The sequence below is a fragment of the Falco peregrinus genome, chromosome 8, assembly GCF_023634155.1.
Source record: "Falco peregrinus isolate bFalPer1 chromosome 8, bFalPer1.pri, whole genome shotgun sequence".
NCBI classification, from domain to species: Eukaryota; Metazoa; Chordata; class Aves; order Falconiformes; family Falconidae; genus Falco; species Falco peregrinus.
In genome coordinates, this window is record NC_073728.1 from 26,483,114 (window position 1) to 26,500,941 (window position 17,828).

General features: G+C 39.8%; 1 protein-coding gene across 2 annotated transcripts in view; it reads left to right on the forward strand.

The window, feature by feature from the left end:
* The window catches only part of USP37 (ubiquitin specific peptidase 37), a 38,569-nt gene that overhangs the window by 10,772 nt on the left and 9,969 nt on the right, over positions 1-17,828 (forward strand). For both annotated transcript variants that reach the window (XM_055812253.1, XM_055812254.1), the window contains exons 10-19: positions 310-441; positions 2,459-2,582; positions 2,787-2,992; positions 4,077-4,194; positions 5,440-5,519; positions 7,944-8,108; positions 9,530-9,595; positions 10,779-10,929; positions 14,632-14,884; positions 17,276-17,442. In XM_055812253.1, coding sequence (XP_055668228.1) covers positions 310-441; positions 2,459-2,582; positions 2,787-2,992; positions 4,077-4,194; positions 5,440-5,519; positions 7,944-8,108; positions 9,530-9,595; positions 10,779-10,929; positions 14,632-14,884; positions 17,276-17,442 — 1,462 coding nt within the window. The remainder of the gene's footprint in view (positions 1-309; positions 442-2,458; positions 2,583-2,786; positions 2,993-4,076; positions 4,195-5,439; positions 5,520-7,943; positions 8,109-9,529; positions 9,596-10,778; positions 10,930-14,631; positions 14,885-17,275; positions 17,443-17,828) is intronic.

Below are 17,828 nucleotides of genomic sequence, written 5' to 3' on the forward strand. Positions count from 1 at the left end.
TTCCTGAGAATTTGAGATATATAATAATGTCAGGTAACTCATGCTCCTTTCATACACTTCCATGATTCATTTCTCTATCTTGTGTATATACATACATTTTTTAAAATTTTGATTGTAGAAACTCATGGGTGCTGTCCTGAGAAATGCTGCCTCCTGTGAGTTTTCAGATTAGTCTGAAGGGCAGAAGGACAGTTCCAATAAGAAACTGCGGGGAACGGCTGGGGACAATGTCTGTGTTATGTGTCTATGTTTAACACTGGCATGTTTGCACATTGACATACACACCATGTTCAATCTTCTTCTTTTCAGATTTTCAAACTTGGGAAACACCTGCTATATGAATGCCATTCTACAGTCCTTGTTTTCAATTCAGTCTTTTGCTAATGATTTGCTCAAGCAGGGTATCCCATGGAAAAAAATTCCAATCAATGCACTTATCAGGTAAAATTCACTTTCTGGGAAGGATATTTTCTCTTTCATTACTGAGAAACTAGTTTTGTAGTACTGAAGCAGCTTTGCAGAGGGTGATTTGCATGTGTAGATAATAAATCTTAGAGCACTCTGGAGTTTTACTTTAGAAATTGGAAGTAGGCTCTTAAAAATTGCAATGCCGAGTTACAGGCAGTGTTTTATATCTTCTGCTGTATTTCTAGTACTTCTAGCAGATTGAAATGGTTCAGAAGAAAATGCAAGAAACTGCAAGAGAAATAATGCAGAATTACTTCTTTTTAAAACATTACCAGCTAGGGTTTAAGCTGGTCACTAACTTCACCTGATATGCAAGGGCCTGTGCCTTTTTGGAAAATATCCTTTGTCTAGTAGCTGTGGAGGGTGTTCAAGTTCTGCATAGTTAGTCTTTTTCTAAATTCAGCTGAACTCAGTTCAGTCAAACCTCATGTCAGGAAACTCCAGAGATTTCTCTAGTATGTAAAACTCTTTTTCTTTGAAATTTTGAATTCCTGTGCCATTCAGATTCCATTGTATCTCTCCCAGAAGGACTAACTGCTGTTTGTTCTATGTACTGCACTCTGTGCCATTTGGGATTTTTATTATATGTGCTTCTGTGTCCCTTGTTTCTTTTCACTCACTAAACAAGGTTCAGGATAATTAGAACCATTTCAGTTTCCGTGTCATAGTGTGTTATATCTTTTTGGGGTCATTTCTATTTTTGCTGTGTCTTCTTGAAGTCTTCCTACACTACTCGGGATCAGAGGTTGTTCCATGTGCCTCTTGAAACATCCTTTACCTAATTTTTGTAGAAAGACCTCTGAAGCTTGTATCCTGTACACCTAAATGGTAAACTGTGTGGGTAGAGCTTGTGCCCTAGTACCTTTGATGGAGAGCTGTGTGTGATCCTGTGCCTTAGTAGAAGTCAGAGTTGATACTCAGTAGCATCTACTTTGGCTTCTATTGGTTTGATCTAACATGGTGAATGTTTTTCTGGTTGAAAAGCCATTGCCTATGGACTGCTTTGTGGTGAAAAAGGAGTGTTTCCTGACATGCTTCACTGAGCAGTTGTAGAGGGTTAGGAGGGCACACACTGTTACTGTGGCTCAGCAGAATAGCAGAAACTTCTTGAGTCTCAGTAAAGTGTTAGCTGTTGATTTGGGGTGGGAGGGGAATTGCATAGGTCTTTTCTGTGGGGGTTTTTTTGTGTGTCTGTGTGTCTTGGAACATGACATCTTCCCATCGCCTGCCAGGCATATACTATGACCAAAACTGTTGTGCTTGGAATATATTAGGCATGTATTTCCTGTGAAATTGTCAAGCAGTTGTAAAAGATCACTAAATCACAGTAACGGATAGGCACAGGTAAAGTAATTTTCAACAGTTAAGTTGCCAGTAACACTACATGTAGCTTGAACCAGGGAACTCCTCATGACTCTTCTTGTTACAGCTTTTTTCTACTCTGTTCTAATGTTTTACTGCCAAAAGAAGTAAGGCTTGAAACTGACTGGAAGTCTAAAAAGTAAGAAAAAAAAACCCACAAAAAAACCCCAAAAAAACCAAAAAAAAAAACCCAACAAACCCAACATAGAAACCAGTCTGGCCACACAAGTTGAGTTTAATGATTTTGTATTGCTTATTTTGGTGCCTTGTGATTTCATGTCTCCTATCAATACAAATGGTTTCAAAAAGCATTGTGGTTTTTGTTAATTTTTTTTCTCATAAAAGATATAGCAGAAATAAGTTTATAGAATTTTATAAGGCTCTTCTTTTTACCTTCAAAGATTGTGGAATTTTTTGGTTCATTTGGGTCCTGTTCCAATGATGGCCTTAAATGAGATTTCAAAGTACTTGAAATGGAAAAGGTTAATTATATATGAGATATTTTTATATAGAACCCCTAAACCACTTATCACAGGAGAAAAGCTTTTAGAGACTCTTAAAATGAGGTATCAGGAGTTTTATTTTGTTTCTCTAAAGTCCTGGATAGTCAATCAGTGTTTCATTACAGACGCTTTGCCCATCTGCTTGCTAAAAAGGATGTCTGCAGCCCTGAGGTTAAGAAAGAGCTGCTCAAGAAGGTGAAAAGTGCCATTTCAGCTACTGCAGAGAGATTTTCTGGGTACATGCAGAATGTAAGTACCATATTGTCTAGAAATAGTTATGTGTAATTTGTTCAGTATTTGGACTGCATTTGAATGATGATTACCTGCTGTTTGTTAGAGCAGAACTGCCTCAGTATTGCAGTGAACTAAAACATAATTTCCCCAGTCTGTGTGTGTTTGAAAGATACTGAATGAAGTTGTACAATATCACTTTTGAGTTTACCCCCTTTCTAGGATGCACATGAGTTCTTGAGCCAGTGTCTGGATCAGCTGAAGGAAGACATGGAAAAGTTAAACAAAACTTGGAAGAGTGAGCCAGTCCCTAACGAGGATAACTCACCTGGACGGGCTTCTGATGATCTCTCAGCCACCAAAGTTTATACATGTCCAGTTGTCAGTAACTTAGAGTTTGAGGTTCAGCATTCTATCATTTGCAAAATGTAAGTATGCTTGAGAGCTTTTTCTCATACTTACCTTAAAAGACTGGGAAGTGTTTCCATGTTACAAAACTTCTGCAGGTTATAACTAGAACTTAGAGCTGTGTTTTTTCCAAAGCTAGATATTTAGAAAATATTCTGTGGTCTAGAAATGCTGTAAACCTTACACCACACTACCTGCTGCTACAGGCCTTCTTTAAACAGTGTCATACCATCTAGTTCTTCATTATGTATCCAGTGGAAAGCCTCTGTGCTTTGCTTTTTGTTTACCAGTTGTATGAGAATAGAGAGAAAAGGGGCGTTCAGCCAAATAATGTTTTCTTTCAAAAAAATTGGAACCCATGTTTTTAATTTGTTGTTTCTAAGGGTTTCCAGGCAATGGCATTTTCTTCTGTCTCTCTAGGTTATTGCAAAAAAAGATGTAAACCGGTATGTGTGGGCATTCATTGTGTATGACCGGTGCATAGATTCCCATATGGGATGCTTGCAATTCCACGGAGTTTTCTTGAACACAGATAATTGGGAATATTACTTTGTGTGTACTGCACAGGTTCCCTAAAATAATTAAATGTACATTCCGTGCAGGTAATAATTATTGAAGACAAATGACTTGTAGGGTTTCCCCCCACCCCAAAAGCACAAGAAATTTGAGATTTTTTTTTTTTTTTTTAAGATTAAGTCTACTATTTTGTTTCTAAAAACTGTTTGAAAGTATTTCTAGGCTTTCCTTTCTTCTGGGCTGGGCTGACTTCTTTTTTTCTAAGAATGCTGAATGAAGAAGGTGTGTTCAGCCACATGGCAGTCACTTTGATTTCCTTTATACTTGATCACTTGCCTATCCAAAGCAGTCCGTGGGTTTTTGTCCTCACCCTTACACAAATGTTTCTTTCAACTTCTAAAGCATCAAAGTGAAACCCCAAAGTTCAGCTTTGTCATAAGCATCAAACAGTTTCTTTTTTATGAGTAAAAATAGACGGATCAAGAGTCATACATTTACTGGGAAGTTACTTTAGCCTAAAAAATGTAAGTTGTCATTAATTTCAAATATTTTTTTCATCAGACTTACGTAAGCATGTTTCCTTCTTAGGTGTGGTGAAACAGTCACTAAACGAGAACAGTTTAATGACCTCTCCATTGATCTTCCTCGAAGAAAGAAATTGCTTCCTTCCCGATCGATCCAGGATTCCCTTGACCTCTTTTTTCGGGTACATAGTTTTGGAGGGTTTTTTTATTCACTGTAGAGTTATGTGTAGGTTATGTACCCTACGGAAATTTTGATTGTATGGCTGATTAGTAGATTGTATGACAGGGGTTGCCGGCATGTGAAATAATAAACTTTGCGCTTTTTTTAGGTATATACCTTAACAGTATACAGAAGTTTTTATTGTAAAATGCTGTGCAGAAATTAATGATCTTTACAATACTGCTGTGAGATAGGTAAACTTCCCCATTTTGTGGTGGAAGAGTTGAGGCATAAATAAATACACGGGAGAGAAGGGAGGCTGTCAAATTGAGACAGTTGCTCAGGAATTGCTACTTCCTCTTCTGGGTTAGGATGCTTCAACAGCTTATGTATTGGCCTAAATTAGCAGGGAGGGAAAAGGTCATGCAGATGCAGTAATTTAAAAAATAATTTTTATATGTGAGTGCTCATCTTGTAAGTAGAGCTTCAAGGTGAGGTTTCTGAAAGCTGAAGACGAGCCTTACACCTGTGAATTAGTGTAGTATTTTGTTGTATCTTGGGACAGACCTGTGTGTTTTCTCCATTTACAGATGGTGTTTTCAACAGGTAGAGTAATTGACGTGCTTATTCTTCTAAAAGCTGGTGGACGTCTTATGATTTTAAAAGATTCTTAAAATTATAGTGGTGTCACTTGACCTCATTTTAAAAAAAATGGGCTGTAGAAATGCTTGATGGATGAGTCATGTAACTTAATCACAGTGATGCTTCCCCTTTTGCTGTCTGTTCAAAACTCTACTCTGGTGTAACACATCCTTGACAAGTTTAGATGAGGATAACTTTTCAGGAACAAAGCTGAGGTTTTGAACAAGGGAGAGAAAACTTTATGGCAAATTATCCTCCACCAATGATTATTAGGAAAAAAAACAACAAACCAACCCTGTGTGTGGAAGAGAAAACTATAAACCTTGTAAGACAGTTCCCTCTCTCTGGAAGCTAATATGTCTCAACTGTAGCTAATTCACTGGTCTGCAATAGACTTGCAGGAAAAATTCCACCTGTATTAGTGGATATGTTGTCAAATTGTAAGTTCTGCTACCTGTCCTCTTACTAGATGCCTTCTTGTCAGGTCATGTTGAAGGTGATTCTAATTTTAAGTGTAACTGCTGTTTTGAAGAGCTTCTGTGACAGCAAAAGCGATGTGCGTTCTGTTGAGATCTGTTTGATGTGTCTTTTCCTCCACTAGTCATTTTTCTGTTGTCTTAAACAGGCAGAGGAGATCGAGTATTCCTGTGAGAAGTGCAATGGAAAGTCTGCTGTTGTCACACACAAGTTCAACAAGCTTCCCAGGTAAACGCTGACATGTGTTCGTCTCTTCCCTTGAAAGCACACATTACAAAAGTGCAAGCAGAAGTCACTTGAAGAGTAAAGCTGGGAGGATGGGTAGGACAGCATGTACGGTGGTGTGGAGGTTCGACCCTGGCTGGACACCAGGTGCCCACCAGAGTCGCTCTATCGCTCCCCTCCTCAACTGGGCAGGGGAGAGAAAATACAATGAAAAGCTTGTTGGTCAAGATGGGGACAGGGAGATCACTCACCAATTACTGTCAAGGGCAAAACAGACTTGACTTCAGGAAATTAGTTCAAGTTCAAATCAGAGTAGGATAATAAGAAAAGCCAAATCTTAAAAACATCTTCCCTCCACTCCTCCCTTCTTCCTGGGCACAACTCTACCTCCTCCCCATCAGCAGTGCAGGGGAATGGGGAATAGGGGTTGTGGTCAGTTCATCACACCTTGTCTCTGCCACTTCTTCCTCCTCAGGGGGTGGACTTCTCCCACTCTTCCCCTGCTCCAGTAAGGTTCCTCGCACAGGAGGCAATCCTCCATGAACTTCTCCAACATGAATCCTTCCTGCAGGCTACAGTTCTTCATGAACTGCTTCAGCATGGGTCCCTTCCATGCAGTGCAGTCCCTCAGGAGCAGGCTGCTTCAGTATGAGTCCTCCACAGGGTCACAAGTCCTGCCAGCAAACCTGCTCCACCCTGAGCTTCCCACGGGGTCACAGCCTTCTTTGGGCATCCATCTGCTCTGGCATGGGGCCCTCCCCAGGCTGCAGGTGGGGATCTGCTCCTCAATTAACCTCCATGGGCTGCAGGGGCACAACCTGCCTCGCTGTCGTCTTCACCACAGGCTGCAGGGGAATCTGCTCCACCACCTGGAGCACCTCCTCCCCCACCTTCTTCACTGATGTTAGTGTTTGCAGAGTTGTTGTTCTTGTGTATTCTCTCTCCTCTCTTCTGCTGCAATTTGTTGCGCAGGTGCTTTATTCACCTTCTTAACTGTGTTATCACAGAGGTGCTACCACTGTTGCTGATTGGATCAGCCTTGGCCAGCAACAGGTCAGTCTTGGAGCTGGCTGGCATTGGCTCCACTGGACACAGGGGAAGCTTCTGGCAGCTTCTCACAGAAGCCAGCCCTGTAGCTCCACCACTACCAAAACCTTGCCACGCAAACCCGATAGAGGTGGTCAGCATGTGAGAAAGATGCACATGCAGACAGTAGTCTTCTTGCTGTTCTTGAGTTTCCCTCTAAAGAAGCTTCTCTTTGGCACCCTCTGCAACACTTTTTTCTTCTTCCCTGTTGGTACACAAGGAGGGCTGAGTTTTCCCCTTTTCATGGGGTTCCTGCGATCTGAAGGAAACAGAAACAGTAAATATATTCTGGAAGTTAATATTTTGTGCTCAGCTGACGTGATGGGCGGGACTGCGCTGGAGGCATTAGTGCCAGAAGTTGTATAGAGGGTTTTACTCTGATCAGTTAATTCTTCCCATGTAGATTTCTCTGTTTCACCCTGTTTTCTCTCTCAGTAAGCATGGCACTTTGAAGAAGACGGCAGACACTTTGAGGGTTAATGGCATGCTTGATAGTTTCTGACCTCGTGGTTGGGTTTAGTTCATTATTTAGAGAGGAAGTGCTTCCCATTTTCTCATGGGACGTAAAGCTAAAAGTCTGTTGGATGACTTTACCTGGTCTATGTCCTTGTCCCAGGTGTACTTATACTGAACCCAGTAACTTGATAGTTAGTTTGCATTTTGCTTGGATAGTGTATTTGTGCTAGCTCTGCAAAATTCTTGTCAAAGTTTTTGAATATTATTACAATATAAGTGATGATACAGCTGCATGATCAAAATAGGGAGCACAAAATGCAGTGTAAGGGAGAAGACTCAGTATAAGGAGGCCTTTTCAGGCTTTTTATACTGTTGTGATCAAAAGCTCTTTCAAAGAAAAAGTGTCGTGACAGATAAACCAAATACACATCTTGCATTGGGCACAATTGCTCCTCCGTTATGGACATCTGTGTGATCCCTCCATCAGTGTCATGAATATCTGGGACTAATATACTGGCATTCTGGCCTGTAATGGTATTTTGATTGTTTCCTGCGTCTCACTGCATAATAAAAACAACAAATTTGCTAAGAGCTGCTTGCTTATGCTTGACTGAAGAGCAAGATGATGTGGATCAAAGCAGGAATGCTCTTGAGTCAGCAGAATTTGCACTCTGCACCTGGCACAAATTTGAATGATGGACAGGAGAGTAATTAACTGTCTCTTGCCAGGTAAGAGATGGATAGTGTTTCCCTACCACCCTGAAGTAATAATCTGTTTTAGAGTTAGGTGAATGCATTTTGTAAGCAGGGCTACTTGGATTCGGAATAGGTTTTCTCTGACTTCTGTCTTGAGATTAACATTTGTCCTTCTGTCATCTCTCCCAGGGTCCTGATTCTTCATCTGAAACGATACAGCTTCAATGTAGCATTGTCTCTCAATCATAAAGTCGGGCAGCAGGTGGTTATTCCAAGATATTTAACCCTGCTTTCACACTGCACAGAAAACACTAGGCCACCGCTGATGCTGGGATGGAGCATCCATTCTGCAGTGTAAGTAAACAACTTGTGGTTGATTCACGCCATGTTAAGCACATATGCCACAAGGTAGGCAGTTGTCAGATCTTTTCCAGAAGACACCTGGGCAAGGAAACATTAAAATTATGCAGCTTCATATGTGCACTGCTACTTTGTAATGATGCCATCATGAGAACATGTGTGGAAAGGAAGCATGATAGAAACAGTAGAAAGAGTTGGTGGGGCATTATCTATGTAATATTTGGTCAGATAATATTCTTCTCTGTCTTCGAAAACAACTTTCTGTCCTTGTTAAGAGTTTGTTTTGTCCTAAAATTTATGCCTCGATCCAAAATAATCTAGATTACTTTTCACAGCACAGTTAATTCTGCTTAGGACATGTAAATCCTACCTTTTTTTGCTAATTTCCTCTCATACCTCCTGTGCTATCATTCATTTTTTACTGTCTTTCCTGTGCCACTGTAGTATCTGAGCACTACACATGCAAAAATACTATATCCTTTTCCCTGTGACAGTTATTTCTGTACAGCTGCTTGTCCTGAGACACAGAGATTAAATGTGCCACTTGTTACATAGGAAGTCTGTGGCAGAATAAAGAAAAGAAACCCTCAGGCCTCTTGTGGTCCCTACCTAACCATGGTAGCCGTTGTGAGTTAGGACACATCTGGTGTATGTGTTCAGTCATGTGGCATATGTTTTGTGCTGAATGTTTGGTGGCATTTGAGATTTACATGGATGTTTTCCAAGAGTTTGCTTTAACAATAGAAATCTTAAACACAACAAACAGCTTAAGCTAACCAGAGCACAAATACTTGAAAATATGTTTGAAATAGCTTTTCAATGGCTTCTTTAGTCATTGAAACCATTCTGATTGACCAGAGATTGGAAGGGTAACTGGGCTGGAGAGAAGCAGCCCTGGTTTGAGAGGAAGATTAGAAAAAGATTTCTGCATTAGCAGCCATCTGGTGGATAGATACATAGTGATGGAGGAGCCCATGAAAGGATTAAATGGAGCAGGAAGTTGTTTTGAAGAACGTAGGTAAGGGAGGAGAAACAGACATGGGACATTCCAGAAAACCAGCTGATCCAGATAGTAGCAGGAGACTGCGGTTTGGGAGCAGGAACTTAAGTGCTGGTGGGAATAAAAAAATAAAGGAATGGGCTGTCTTGAGATGGGAGCCCAAAGCCTTTAATTTGTGAGCTTGTCCCTAAGGGTGCATCACTAAGTGAATCAAGTTAAAAGTATTATATATGGTTTTGAACAACTGTTGTATATTTATAGTGTGATGGATTTATTACTCTAAATCTAAGCAGTTAGCAGGTACATGCTGATACTCTACTTGTTTCTTTGGTGGTGGATTTGCATGCATAGCAGACAAGTAAACATTTTTTTAAGGACTGTAACTGCTGCAATAAATACTTTGCTTTTTTAATAGTTCCCGTCCATTGAAAGCCTCCCAAATGGTGAATTCCTGTGCTATAAGCACTTCCACGCCTTGTAGGTGAGTTATAGCTCTGAAATGCCCATGGCCTGGAGTTTCATGGGATAATTTTTAATGCATTTTAAAATTTTCAAATTTTTTTTCTTTAATCGTTCCACTTTTGCTATTTGTTTTCTTCCTATTTTTTATATTGTAGTAAATTATTTCAACTATTTTCATATCTGAGTTTTGTTGTGTTACGTGCTAGCTGAAATTAGTATCAGTGGTACAATTTGCCTAGTTGACATGATGACCTTAGCATTTATTTTGAGAGCCTTTGGGAACTTGTAAGCAAGCAAAGATTTTTTTTTTTTTTTTTTTTTTCAGACAGAAGGCTGAGCATCAGAATGAGAACTGGATTTAGTTGGTACAGATGATTTGTCAGTGCCAGATATCTTAAACTAGCTTGCATTTGTAGTTTCAAGTCACATATATAAGAAGCAAAATGGTTTCTAATTCTGCAGTCTAGCTCTGTTCGGGCTCTATGGAGCCCCCATGTGTGTTGTGGGAACAGGTGGTTAGTGCCTTAAGTTTATTTGCGAAGATGAGAGGGCATTGTTTTTATAGGCTGTTTTGAAAGGCTAGTTTTTGATATAGTGAAAACCGATATTGCACTGGATAGTTTTGCGTTGTGGAATACTTAAAACACCAGTTTTTGTAATCAAGCAGAAACTGCAACTTCCCCAGACTCCCTTGTCTTCTGTTCTAAAGAAGCAAGAATTTATCTTAATGAGAGAGCAAACAGGAAAACTGAAAACCAGTGCAGATTTGCACTTTATATGTTCTAGTAATGATGTAAGAAGTCATGTGTCCAGCTTAGTAAAATTTGGAAGTCAAATGGTTTGTGTCGAGTTCTACATGTTACTGTGGACTCGACTCAAATGCGTAGTGTCTAGGATTGCTAGGTAATAAAGTGCAGAATCCTTGGCCTTAGAAGCAAGAGCCATACACTTAGTAACTTTTAACACTGTAAGTTGCTATTGCATGCTTGAAGTAGGTAGGTCAGTTAACCTAGTAAATACACTTTTTCTGAAAACCCTGCCTGCTATGTTAATAAATTGTCATTGTCAGTTGTTGCATTTTGTTCCCCAAATTGCACTGCCCTGCAGTGTGAAAGTTAGGTGTAATGTTTTGTTAATGGTTGCTTCGAAACAGATTTGTATAATGCTATAAAGTTTTATAGCCATGTTTTTTTAATTTACAGAAAATACACTTTCAAGTCAAAAAGCTCTGCAGCCCTCTATGTAGATTCTGACAGTGATGACGAGCCGTTGAAACGCTCTGTTGGCCATAGCCAAAGGTTGTGTAACATACAGAGCAGAGATCAGCAACAACTGCAAGAAGAGCCAGAAAAGGTAAGGGAAAAAAACACAACTTTTATGTATTAGTTCCTATATGTACTTGTCTGGCCTGTTGTGCTTTTCTTAGCACAGATTGTGAGTAAAACTGATGTAAGATTAAAAGGTGGGGGTTTTTCTCCTAGTTAGCACTACAATGCTGGAGGGGAGTGCTTTGCTAATTGACCTCTCTGTACAGTTGTCTTGGGTTCCCACTGGGAACAGAGGTAATTGTGTTGCAACTGCACTTGAGTTTTCAGGTTATGTATACCAGCTGCTTAGCAGTTTTGTCAGTCCTTTGGGTAACTTTCACTAATAACGTTCCCAGGCTGAAATGTAATGGGCTGTCAGTAATAAAATTATGCAGTAAATCCCTTGATTAAATTAGATCCAGTACAAGTTGGGCTAAGCAAAATATTCAATTGAGACAACTTCTTGCATATTCAATCTGTGTCCCCTTTCAAGTGTGGCTTTTTAAAACTTTCAGAAACTGAAGCTATCAGTCCTTGGAGGAGGACACGTAGAATTGTGTAGAGATCAAGTTAATTGATGTAAAGGCACAGTTAATTTCTAATTGCCTTTGAGCTATTCATTGTGACTAGTGTTAAAGTTACCAAGATTATTTTTTTTGCCTCTGTCATGGCAGTGTAGCAGGTAGGTGAGTTGTGTGGGAAGGAGTGATGACCCCCAAGGGAAAACAAGAAGCTTAGAGGATTATCTTGCAGTCCACTTTCTTCTATTAAGAGTAGTGCAGGTCTAGTGCTTAGGACAAGTGTCCTGCATCTCTACTTCTTTAAAGGTTTTGACGGTGTTCATGGGGTTATTTTAATCAAGCAGGACTTGGGGTCTTGATTATGGCATTAAAGGACAAGTGTAAAGCTGGCTGAATAGCAGTAGGTAACAAGAGGAAGATATCTACAGTTTCTAATCTGATGCGAGGATCCTGATCCACTCACTATTTAAGAAATAATAAAATAAATAATGAGTATTAAATTTTCAGAAGACCCGGAGCTGGGAAGGGCTGCCGTTATGATGAATCTCAGAACTACAATTTAGAATGATCTTGACAAATCTGAGAGACTGCATAAAAATAGGAGGGTGGTTCAGTAGGAACAGGCTAAAGGTGCTAATCTTAGCAGGACTAATCAACTGTAAATGTGGGACAGAAACAGCTGGGAAAGTAGTGGGCCTTCAGAAAGGATGTGAAAGGTAACGGTCACAAGGTCAGGCTGGTTGAAAACAGAAGTGTATAGACAGAGGCATAGCCTGCAGGTTGTGTGATGTAACCCTCCTTTTTTCTTCAGCATTGAGCTTTAGATGGACTTATGTGTTCAGCTTTGGGACTGAAAAGAGTTGTAGATTAACTGGAGTGGCACCAGAGGAGAGGAACATGAATGGTCGGAGATCTAGAAAGGAAGATTTTGGGGGAAAGAGCAGGCAAATGAACTTGGGTCTTAATAGTTTAAGTAGAAACCTAAGCAGGGCTTGTGTCTTCAAGGAAGGGGAAAAAAATGAATAGGAACACTTGAGCTGTTTTCTGTGCCCTTGGTGGATAGAACAAGAAGTAATAGACTAAATAGCAGACAGTAATTTTTAGATTCAATATTAGGGAAATTTTTCTGATGCTCGTAGGGATAGAATGTGGTGCCTTGGGAGAAAGCAGATAACTCTTTGCTGAAGGTCTCGGGAACAAGATAGGCAACTGCTGTCCTGCATGGCACGTCTATAGCTGGCTGCAGGTAGGAGAAGGAAACTAGCTTGCCTTTGAAATCCCTCTTATGTATAGAAGTTTTCCAAAGTGTCCTACATGATTCTTCCTCAAGTTTTGTTTGCGAGGAAGTGTAGGTAGTCTCTATCGCATAAATATTGTTGTGGGAATAAAGTCTATTAATTTGAATAGCAAATTAATTACAGGCTTTCTGGCCTGTTGTGGGAATGAGACAGTAGCGGTGATGATTCCACATAAGTGACTTTATTCTTTGTGGCCATGCACATTGGGCACTCCTCAACCACAGGCTTCACCAGCTATCTGTTATCACTCAGATCATCTGTCTTTCTCAGTGTTGTCCTGGGAGGACCTGGCCCTGGTCCTTGGAAGTGGCATTACTGCCGCTGCACCGTTTCCCTTGGTGTGCTTCTCATAGCGGCATTAGGAATTCAGCAGTCACCCCACACAGCCGGTATATCCCCTGTTAGGCACTGCCGGCACAGCGGGGCTATATAACACTGGGTTGTAGGGGCAAATAGCAGTTATCCATCTAAAGTGGGCAGGACTGCAATTCCTGTGATTTCTGCCTCTGCAGATGAAGTGATATTTGAAGTACTTTTAAAAAATACTTACCTAAAGCAGCCTGTCTTAAAGCCTAAGCTACTTAAAATCTACGCAAATAATTTCTTGTAGAAAAGTTATATTCAAATAACACAGAGGTGCTGCCAAGTCTTTACAGTCCAGCCACTGAATTAATGGTAGTTGTTGGCAAAGTGCCTGGAACTAGGGTTTGCTGAAGAGCTAAACCAGTTTTGACGTTAGTAGCCTACAGGTGTAGAGAGAGAAATCAGAAAGCTTATAAAACAGGTACCCTGCTTCCCTTATTCAGCATGAACGTGATTGAGGAGAGAGGTTTAAATTTGTCAGTTCTAAATCTTGGAGGGCATGATGTCTTGAACAAGCAATTTAATTGGCTAATTCATTTGCTAATCTTGTTTGATAAGCCAGTTTTAATACAAAATGTTTACTATGTAAAATTAGTCTTGCTCATCAAAGGCTTGCTGTATTTAAGTAAAAAGCAGCAGTGCAAATGTATTTTTGTTCATTTTAACCAAGTTCTGAGATCCAGCCAAATGCAGTTTGGAATGAGACCTGGATAAGTGCATTCTGATAGAAACTGTTTCCCCCCATTTTTAACATAAAATAGAAAAAATAAATCTAAGCATATGGTAAGTAATGTAATTGTGTAAATATGTGTACATGGAGGTTAAGCTCCTGATTAACAGCTAATATCAAAATGATTGAAATTACTATATTAGTTGCAAATCAGTATGGTGTAGGAGTTGATGAGTGTCAGTTTTAGGGAAATAGCTAGAGAGGGAAAAATTCAGATTAAGGCTAAATTGGAAGAAAGAAAAAGCACTTTAAAGTCATTCTGTTGTTCGTAGGAAGAAAATTCCTCCCTTTCTTTGGTTAACTATTTTCTTACTAGGTTTGCAGAGTCCTGCTCACCACCATCCCCCTATCTTTCATATGGCAAGTCTACAGCACCAAACCTAATTTTAATTGCTCTTCATACCAGCCTGATTTCAGTTTCTATTCTTCCGTCCATGTGTGCAATTACTCTCATGTTGCTGCTTCAGCCTTTGTTAACAAACTTGCGATTTTGCTAGTTGTGCCTCAGCACTGACTTGCCAGAGGCTTGAGGGTTCATCAGAACCTAAATGTGGAACCCATGTGTTGAAGGAAAGGAAGAAGGGAAGAGTTACCTTGTGTATGTTAATCCACAGGGCCTGTAAAAACTGGGTTGTAATTTATATTTAAATGTTGTTCCTTGGAGTGAATGTAGCTACAAAGGTTGTCTCTCCATTGAGTCTCATAATTATCTGTTTAATGTTGACAGAGCCAAGCTCCCACTCCCTGGAGTTAATAAATAAAATACATCAGCTTTACATTTCTGTGGTGGTTTTATATACCTGTTTATTTAAGCACTTATCATAACTCCATTCTAGGGTTCAAAAAGAAGTAAAATGGAGGGTGATAAACCTGAGCTGGGTAATGCTGGTTTTGATGGGATGAGCGAAGATGAGCTGCTAGCAGCTGTCTTGGAGATTAGCAAAAGGGAAGCTTCTCTGTCTCTGAGCCATGACGAAGATAAGCCCACAAGCAGCCCAGACACTGGTTTTGGAGATGATGAAATTCAGGAATTGCCAGAAAACCTGGAATCTATGGAGATGGAGAAACCCAAAGCAGCATTAGACTCAGGTAAGGCAAAGTAACCATCTTGGCTGGACTAGAGCAAGCTAAAGCAAATTACTGACAGCAGCAGATTAGTAATGTATGGTGGCAAAATCTAGGTGCAAGTGCACTACTGAAACTGCCTGACTTCCTCAGAGTTCTTTTTCCAGTTTACCTGTGTATAAAGCATTTAATTAATTCATTGAACTGTGAAAACATGTATTCTTGTATGTCTGTCACCTCTCTGATAAAGGTAAAGTCATCCTTCAGCATTAATTTCCATTTTTTTTCTCTCCTGATTAACACGTGCTTCCACTGGTTCCCATAGCAGACAATTCAATTTACTAAGTTTTGGCAGCATCTGGAACTTAACCTTCCATAATCAGAAAGTATTGTTGTTTCTGTAGCTATTGCAGCCCGGGCAGCATGTAGCACTGTTCACACTGCTGGTGTGCAAGAGCAATGTCTGGGGTGCATAAGACTAGAATGCTTTCATAAATGTAGTTATTTTGTTACTAATTAATTTATCTCTGTAATTTTTCTAATACTTTTTTTTATATGAGAGTGTAGACCCTTGAGCATGTGAATTACAGCCTCTAACCCAGAAACACAGTTAAGTACAACAAGGAGCCTGTTTGATGTCAGTGTGAGGAAGTTGAGTGTCTTCCTTTAATTGGCTGAAGGAAATTTAAGTCTTTATAATTTGTTACATTTTTAATTCCACTAGCCTGGAAAAACAGGCCAACAGTATGCTCTCCTACTCTTTTAAGAGCCAGGAGTTTAAATATTGGGGAAAAAAAAAACCAAAACCACTCTTACCAAAAATTACACTTGTTTCAACGTAAAGCTCTTGACAGCTTTTGTGTTGGGAAAGTATGTTAAGAAAACTAAATCCGTAATCAGCCTTGTTGTTACCCTCCTTTATATACGCTGATGTTGCTTATGGGTGTGTGAAAGAGTTGTGAGAGTGTGGCCAGCCACATGAATGTATCTCTCTCCAGGTTTTCTTTGCAAAGTATAATGTAATTTTTTGAAGACTCTATTGTGACACTTAAGCAAAAAATATGTTTAATAAAAGTTTCTCTATTTTCTGATTAAGAATGGAGTTAAACACTCAGTGTTGCATTCTGCTTTCTGCATTTGGCTGTGCATGACCAAAAAGACAGAAGTACTACTCAAAGCATACGGTTTGGCATTCAGATGAGATTATGTATGTACACTGAGTTACCAGTTATGGCAGCAGAATGTGGCATGCCATGAGTTCACAATCCTATATCCTATTTAAAGGAAACTTAATTGCAAAGGATACTTTGCTATATCAGGCAAGATGATTCTAAACGTGATGAATTTAACTTGGTCCATTCCTTGTTACTGCTAGTAATAATTTTTCTTGTAAACACTGAATAATTTGTGGTGCTTTCAAAAAAGGCTAATTTGGATATGACAGAAGATGTCTTTTCTGCTACATGAGCCTCAAATAACAGTTGTGTGAGTCGAGTGAGTACTTCTTGCACTGCAAGTTCTCAAAGGTCGTGTAATAAATTCTGGTTTGTTTTTCATGGTAAGAGGATTAGACTGATGGATTCTGGTGGTCTTGTGTTTAAGAGGTCACAGATACCAGAGTCTGCCTTGTATAATCCTTGCTAATAACTAATGAGCAGATGTCGAAGTCGGCGTAGGGCAAAAGTATAAAGTTTCACATGTTGCTGTGTGATAGCTGTTGGAGCAAGTCCTGACTCTCAGCTGCCAGCAAATGGGATAATCAAAGTGTCCTGCAACTGCAGGGAGATGTATGTGATAGTTGAATGGATGTTCATTCCAGAAGTTTTGTGAAATATTTCTGCCATAGTGTGTTCTCTTTAAAGGTGAACTGAAAAGTTATAATCTTCTTGCACTTTCAAAGCAGTAGACAGTGCTCACAAAATTGAGGCTCTTACCTGAGGAAACGAGTTGACACAATTTAAACAGTACTTGAGATTTGTATTCCCTCCGCCTTGCATATGGTTTGGCTTTAATTGTGGCTTCATCTGTAGTACTCCAAGGTATAATATGCAATGCAAATTTTTGTAATCCATAGTTCCTTCTAGAGAAATTCAAGTGTCGGCTTCATGGCTGCAGAAACCTAGTGGAGTGTGACATCTTACTTCAGTTAAAAGTTGCTGTTTCTGAGTGAACATCAAAGGCTAAGAGAACAGGATCAGGGGATAATCAAATGGTTCATCTTACACCTGTTAAAATAAATGCAAGACTGCACTTTGGAGCTTTTTCCATTTGACTCTGTGAGGTTTTTTATGGCTGGTGAACTCTCCCTGTCAATAGATGTCACTGTGCTACAAGGATTGTGGTGATTTAAAGGGGATTTAGCTGGTAACATAATGAAGACCCAGGAAAGCATAACTGTAATTTCTGATTCCTCAGGTCCTGCCAATTTCACTGAGATAACTAAAGATTTTGATGAGAATAAGGAAAACAAAACTCCGGAGGGCTCCCAGGGGGACGTTGACTGGCTACAGCAGTATGATATGGAGAGAGAGAGGGAAGAACAAGAACTTCAGCAGGCACTGGCTCAAAGCCTTCAAGAGCAAGTAAGAAATAAAGTTTGCTTCCTTATCTTCCCCACACTGGAAACCTGATGGCTAAAGGAAAAACTTGTGTTCCAACAGTAACTGCAAAGGGATTCTGCTGCTTTTTTTTGGAGAACCAGATGAAAAAAGGTTTGGGTTTCTTCTAGCTTCAGTGTCAGTAGTCATGGCACTGAATACGTCTGGGTACATTTTGTATGTGCTTTGGAAGCCATATATCACATCACAGACCTGTGGATTTCTCAAAGCCTTCTGTGCACATTTATACACTGTCTTGTAAAATCACATAAAAACCAGTTATAAACTGAACAAAACTCTTAGTATCTATCACCAAGAACCAAACCCACCTTTAGCTTCCCTGAAAGTTGCTTCCTGCAGTGTGTCATGTC